At 53.4% G+C, this 6,904-nt stretch overlaps 4 protein-coding genes across 4 annotated transcripts; 2 read left to right on the top strand and 2 right to left on the bottom strand.

Moving 5' to 3' along the window:
- Positions 1–374: 374 nt before the first annotated feature.
- Positions 375–1,622, bottom strand: VOLCADRAFT_87670 (uncharacterized protein; the record flags this gene model as incomplete). The annotated part of the gene is made up of 3 exons (XM_002947319.1): positions 375–407; positions 894–1,175; positions 1,443–1,622. The coding sequence occupies 3 exons, from the start codon at positions 1,620–1,622 to the stop codon at positions 375–377; spliced, it is 495 nt and encodes a 164-aa protein (XP_002947365.1).
- A 2,929-nt stretch (positions 1,623–4,551) lies between these two features.
- On the bottom strand, positions 4,552–4,953 carry VOLCADRAFT_57255 (uncharacterized protein; the record flags this gene model as incomplete). Its single annotated transcript, XM_002947318.1, has 1 exon — positions 4,552–4,953. One exon carries the CDS (start codon positions 4,951–4,953, stop codon positions 4,552–4,554), a length of 402 nt encoding a protein of 133 aa, XP_002947364.1.
- An 86-nt stretch (positions 4,954–5,039) lies between these two features.
- On the top strand, positions 5,040–5,777 carry VOLCADRAFT_57262 (uncharacterized protein; the record flags this gene model as incomplete). Its single annotated transcript, XM_002947447.1, has 1 exon — positions 5,040–5,777. The coding sequence occupies one exon, from the start codon at positions 5,040–5,042 to the stop codon at positions 5,775–5,777; it is 738 nt and encodes a 245-aa protein (XP_002947493.1).
- A 72-nt stretch (positions 5,778–5,849) lies between these two features.
- Positions 5,850–6,290, top strand: VOLCADRAFT_57183 (uncharacterized protein; the record flags this gene model as incomplete). The annotated part of the gene is made up of 1 exon (XM_002947446.1): positions 5,850–6,290. A coding segment is annotated over one exon (441 nt), but the record flags the coding sequence as incomplete, so codon positions are not given.
- Between the last annotated feature and the right edge of the window lie 614 nt (positions 6,291–6,904).

The following is a 6,904-nucleotide window of genomic DNA, read 5'->3' as shown; positions in this document are numbered from 1 at the left end:
CTATAGACACACGTGTGTCTATAGATTGAAGTGCACTTTAATCTAACAGATGGTAACCGGCGGTGGCCCGCCTTTGGCCTCCGGCCGCGGCCCATATGGACCCGTCACACCTACTGAAATTAACACAACTCAAGGTGTAAAACACGCATGCACACATGACATACCTGCTGAGAAAATGACAACGAACTTGTTGTTATGCACTTTATTGCTTACCCTACGAATCGTGCGAAGTACTTCGCACTGTTTTCGTTACAAGCAACTGCTGATGATCCAAACACTTCCCACGATCTCTCCACACAACGACTTATCAGTATGTGCGTGTGTGTGTGTGTGTGTGTGTGCACAGAAAGCTGTAACCGCCATGATGGAGAAACTCAAGCAACAAATAGCGGACTCCTTGGGAATCCCTGTGAGCCAGGTGCAGATTCAGAGCGTGGCAGTAAATGCCGTGGCTGTTTTAGCCCCGGCCGCACAGCGCCACCGGCGACGGTCGGCAGCTGAATCAGCCATGGACAACGTTGTTAACATGGATGGCGATGTTCACCATGCTATTGACATCCATGGGGCGCGATTCGCCAACCTTCGAGCTTTGGGCTTGGTCTCCCTTGTGCAAGTGGGTGAGCCACGTCCAGCGAGCAGTTACACATCGAAGGAGCTGCAAGCTAAGAAGGAGTGGGAAATTACACGCTCGGTGATGCTGTCATTGGCGAAGACACCTTGCCGAGATGCTGGGCCGGATGAAAGCTGGCTCACTGCAACTGGTGGCAGGAACGGAGCAAAGAAATTTCAGTGTCAACATCAGCAGCGTCGTTCACTAACCACTGGTGACAATTTAGACATGGACTTCAGCGTCACCCGGTTTATCGAGGTACCTTTTCCACCCTCGCCCCCACCTCGACCACCCAACCCTCCTGGCGTAATTGAATCACCCAGCCCGCCACCTCCACCTCCCCGCCCGCCTCGACCACCCCCAACCCCGCCCATAACTGCTGATTTCTTGGCAGCAGCAACCAATGCAACGATCGCTCAGAAACCCTCCACGCCACCGTTTCCACCGCTGGTTCCACCTTCTCCGCCCCCGTCACCACCGAAGCCCCCAAAACCTCCACGGCCGCCACCATTCCCACCGCGTCGTCCACCTTCTTTACCACCACCACCACGGCCACCTTTGCCATCTCCCCCACCACCACCACCACCACCACTATCCAGGCCGCCCAGCCCTACACTCTCATCTCCACCTAGTCCCCACCCCCCATTGCCCATACCTCCACCTCCCACCCTGCCTAGCCCCTTGCAGTCGCCTCCTCCATCACCTCATCCATACCTTCCCCCCTCACTCCCACCACCTTTCCCACAGCCTCCTTCCCCACCACCTCCTTCCTCACATCCTTCTTCCCCTCCTGCACCATCGCCTAGCACACCACCCCTGTTACCCACTTCACCTTCTCCACTTCGTGATATATTTTCACCATCACCAGGACTGGCATCGCCCCCGCTGCGTCCCAAGCGGCCCAAGCCCCCTCCTCCACTGAGCTCAATGCCTCCACTACCGCCACCATCACCACCACCAAGGGTGCTCCCACCCCCGCTGCCAGCCCACCAACCCCCTCGGCGCCGTACATCACTACCGCCACCACCGCTGGTCTTGAATTCAACCCGGCTGCCACTGCCGCCAGTCCCTATTTCTCCACCACCTTACCTCCCTCCTACAACAGTTATCTGGGCAACCAACGCCACAACTGCGGATGTAAGCACGATGACACCACAGAATCACGACCGCCCAGTTTGTCACTGCATGCATGCCATCCTGATATGTATAAATCATATAGTAGTGCGGCACACCTAGCATCGACATATAAAACCCACTAAATTATCATCCCAGTACCGCGGGAGGCCCTTTTAGGCGCAGCTTCAACAAATGGTATGAGACTTTGGATAACGTATATACATATTTAGGTTCAAGGTGCCGGTTCAACCTCCTCTACATGTTAGACATTATTACACATAATTGCAGTAGGGGATGGCTAGGTCACCATCATGACGATTCTTGGCACGATCTGATTGTCAGAATGTAAAGAGTAGCTTTTGCTGATTGTGACGACGCTGCACGTGGAAACCAAAGGGCGCATGACGTGGGCATGACGTGGTGTGAGTTAGGGCCCTGCTGCTGCCGAAAGCAGGTGGTCTGCGGATAAAAGGCCAATAATAATGTGGCCATAAGGGCCCGAGGTAGAGGAAGGTAGGAATCTAGTAGCTGTTATACTTACATTAGTGGGTATGAAGCCATTATGCGCGTTAAAAGCACCCTGCCAACGTCTTGAGAGCTGTAGCAGCCGACCGCTGAAAAGGTCTCTCGAGTTGCTGGCGGTCGCGCTCTGCGCGTATTTATAGCACCGTACTGTGTACCGGCTGCTACAAGAGCCGCTTCCAGCGGCCAGCTATTACAGCAAATCCCATCCATATTTTTAATCTCTGCCCTGCCTGCCTGCCCGCCGGCCGGCCGGCCGGCCGACTGGCAACGCATGTGCATGGATGTTAATGATAAAGCAGAACCCTGAGCAAGCCAAGAAGGTGGTGGGTCCGCCCAACACTGCAGTGCTCGGAATCACCGAGTGCACCCGACCCACTGCATCCTTGGCATGGGCGCCAGCATCACGCAAGGTGGGTATCTACTCATCAAAGGGCTCTACCTATCTAATGTACATACATGAACGCAACAGGGGTAAACACTGAGCTGATTTCCATCATATCTGGCATAATTGATAAATGGTGCTTGTGGTAAGGACTTGTTGCACAGCTGTCACAGTCTGCAGACCGTGTCTGAAGATAACAGTTCCACCCACGGTCTATCCACGGTCTATCCAGAGTCTATCCATGTGGCCACGGACAAGTTGTGCAGCTGCAGCAAGTTGCGCTGCAGGAGTGAACCCCCGTGTCCCGGCTCTTATAACAGCCAACTACCTAGTAGGTAGTTGGGCCCCCACTAGGTGTAACACCAGGCAAAGAGTACTCAGGGAGATGCCAAGGGAGCTGAACCCTTCTTACACTAGGTAGTTGGGCCCCCATCACCAATCTAACTAGAACTAATGATCTAATGAGATTGAGATGAGATGATTTTCCTTTTTAAACCTTTGGGCTAGCCTACTGCTGACGTCTGGTGTCTCTTCCTAGTAGTGCCGTGAAGGTCCAGGGCTTGGTTCCTGGGTGAGGCCTCACCCTCCTAGGAGCGCGATGTGGTGTCTCATTGATTAACTGAATTGGGACAGACACCATCCGCCTTTTTGGTGACTGATAGGAAGCAATATTTATGGATTCCGGTAGCCTTCCATAACATCATTTCATATTCTTGTGGAAGAATCAGGAAAAGGATGTGTCATTTCATGGAAGAAATGAGGCCTAAGTCTATGGAAAAGGAATTCGAAGCCATATTTCATGGAAGTTTGAGCCCCCTTTTTCCCAGAGTGATCGAACTTCAGATGATGGCTGACTCGTGCATGAAATGCGTGATTACAGTAGCAGTTGAAGCTCTTGCTGCCTAGGTAATGATGGCTGAACCAAGCGCTTGTGGCACAAGCCAGCCAGCTGCCGCCGAGGAAGGAAAACACCACCAAAGAGTCCAGAGCGGAGACAGGCACACGTACATGGTGTGCATGGTGGCAAGAAATTGACACCAAAGGCATATTACAAGCAGCTCGAGGGCCTTCAGTTAAAAGAACCCTACAAACGCGGAGGGGGGTTAAGAAACTTAGGAGAATGCTTAAGAACGATAAGAATGTCGGAAGAACACGGAGGCGGCGGGTGTGCATTCTTAAACATTCTTACACTGGGATTAAGCGGTTTTATGTAAGTATGTCATATAAGTATGCATTAAGAATGCATCAGCCATGAAAACATTCTGTAATGAATGCCTGATGGAGCTCTTATAGTTCCCGGATAGGTAATATATCACAGTGATTGTGAAACAGTGAAATTACCATGAAATTTCATGAAAACCATCAACATGTGTCTGGGTCTAGACCTTAGATCTAATAATGCGAGATCTAACAGGTCTAATTAGGATTAGCGAGTTCATAGATATCTATGGCTACATCTATGGCTACACCAATGTAGCCAATAATTAAATCCCCTATCAATCACCATGAATATCTAGTGGGTCACACTGCATATACATCAGTGTACACTGATGGAGGGTGTCAAATTGGCGGCCCATCCTTGCATTCTTGGGGAGTCTTGGCAGCTGCAGGATGCATGAACATGCATCCAGTCGGATACATCCTACACCCCCTTTCCAAATCCTCAAGCCAATGCTTGCTAACATCCCACACCCTGCTGACTGCATCCCCTCATCCTCTGCCATCCTCATCCTTGGTGGGTTGGTGTTGACTCTTCCTGGGTCCACATTTCTATCCTTTCTCCTTCCTATCCGTATCCTGTGCTCGACCCTCCACTGCATCCTGACTGAGCATTCTGCCACCAAGGGGACGCTTGGTGGTTAATAATTAGCCAGGTGCAGCTGTCAATGAAGGTTTTGGTAAATTCGGTCTCCAGCACTCAAGGGACACCCAAGGGACACCCAAAAGACAGGGAAGCGACATCAAAAGGACATGGAAGAGACACCAAAGGGACATGGAAGGGACACACAATTGGGTGTCCCTTGCAAGGGACACCCAAGGAACGCCCAAGGGGCCCAGGGGACACCCAAGGGGCACGGGAGGGATACCCAAGGGGCACGGGAGGGATACCCAAGGGCACCAAAGGGACACCAAAGGGACACGTGGAAGGGACACCCAAGGGACATGGAAGAGACACCAAAGGGACATGGAAGAGACATCCAAGGGACACCCAAGGGACACCCGAAAGACAGGGAAGAGACACCAATAGGACATGGAAGAGACACCAAAGGGACTCCAAAGGACATGTGGAAGGGACACCCAAGGGACTCCCAAAAGACATGGAAGAGACACCAAAGGGACATGGAAGAGACACCCAAGGGACACCCAAGGGACACCCGAAAGACAGGGAAGAGACACCAATAGGACATGGAAGAGACACCAAAGGGACTCCAAAGGACATGTGGAAGGGACACCCAAGGGACTCCCAAAAGACATGGAAGAGACACCAAAGGGACATGGAAGAGACACCCAAGGGACACCCAAGGGACACCCGAAAGACAGGGAAGAGACACCAAAGGGACATGGAAGAGACACCCAAGGGACACCAAAGGACATGTGGGAAGGGACACCCAAGGGACACCAAAGGACACGTGGAAGGGACACCCAAGGGACACCCAAAGGACACCCAAGGGGCACCCAAGGGGCACCCAAGGGACACGGGAGGGACACCCAAGGGCACCAAAGGATACCCAAGGGACGCCCAAGGGACACCCAAGGGACACCCAAAAGACAGGGAAGAGACACCAAAGGGACATGGAAGGGACGCCCAAGGGACTCCAAAGGACATATGGAAGGGACACGGAAGAGACACCAAAGGACACATGGAAGGGACACCCAAGGGACACCCAAGGGACTCCGAAAAGACAGGGAAGAGACACCAAAGGGACATGGAAGGGACACCCAAGGGACACCCAAGGGACACCCAAAAGACAGGGAAGAGACACCAAAGGGACATGGAAGAGACACCCAAGGGACACCCAAGGGACACCTGAAAGACAGGGAAGAGACACCAAAGGGACATGGAAGAGACACCCAAGGGACACCAAAGGACACGTGGAAGGGACACCCAAGGGACACCCAAGGGACATGGGAGATACACCGTAAGGGATAAGCTTCCTCCCCTTTGGGGAGAACCTTCGGTGTCAAAGGGGTGGCACCGGAGGATACCCTCCTGTACCATCCTGCCACCGGAGGGTACCCTCCTGTACCACCCTGCCACCGGAGGATACCCTCCTGTACCACCCTGCCACCGGAGGGTACCCTCTTTTACCTTCTTGCCACCGGAGGATACCCTCCTGTACCACCTTGCCACCGGCGGGTACCCTCCTGTATCACCCTGCCACTGGAGGATACCCTCCTGTACCACCCTGCCACCGGAGGATACCCTCCTGTACCACCTTGCCACCGGAGGATACCCTCCTGTACCACCTTGCCACCGGAGGGTACCCTCCTGTACCACCCTGCCACCGGAGGATACCCTCCTGTACCACCCTGCCACCGGAGGGTACCCTCCTGTACCAACCTGCCACCGGAGGATACCCTCCTGTAACACCTTGCCACCGGAGGGTACCCTCCTGTACCACCCTGCCACCGGAGGATACACCGACAGTATCCTAGCACGGCAGGAACGTAGTAGGGAATCTCCGGCAGGTAGGCCGAGATGTAAGCTACCTGGGCGGGGTGCTATGGTGAGGCACTTAAGTATCACGACTACTTGGTGTTCAGAGTTCAAGACTCCGCTGCCGCCATCTCAGATTGTTTCGTACGGGTCTATGTATGCTAGTGCTTATCGATGGGTTGGACTTCTTCCTGCCTCAGCAAGGACTCTAAATTCCACGCTTCCGCAAAGCCAGTCGTCCACCCAGGTGAGCGACTGCTACAGTTTCAGTAGCCCCAAACTCTTCTTGTGGGGGCTTGTAGAAAACACATGAGTCGGCCAGCCTCTCCATGGCAAGCAAGGATGCTTCCATTTGGATTCAGCTAAACATGGCAGTGGCCTCGGGGCGCCTCTTGTTTTTCATGCAGCTGCAGCAGCCAGGGATGGTGTTGGGCAGTGGACTGCGTGGCCATGCCAGGCTGCACGCCAGTTTTTTGTACAGGGGCCAGGGCTGATAGTTGAGTTGCTGAACAGGTGTTGAGTTGTTTGTCGTACACGCACATATGTTCGTGTACGGCACTTGGCGCAGCTCACAGTATACGCACACGTTTCAGCATAGAAGATACAGGTGTCT

The sequence above is a fragment of the Volvox carteri genome, assembly GCF_000143455.1.
Source record: "Volvox carteri f. nagariensis unplaced genomic scaffold VOLCAscaffold_6, whole genome shotgun sequence".
Taxonomy (NCBI): domain Eukaryota; kingdom Viridiplantae; phylum Chlorophyta; class Chlorophyceae; order Chlamydomonadales; family Volvocaceae; genus Volvox; species Volvox carteri.
This window is presented reverse-complemented; position numbering and strand designations above follow the sequence as displayed.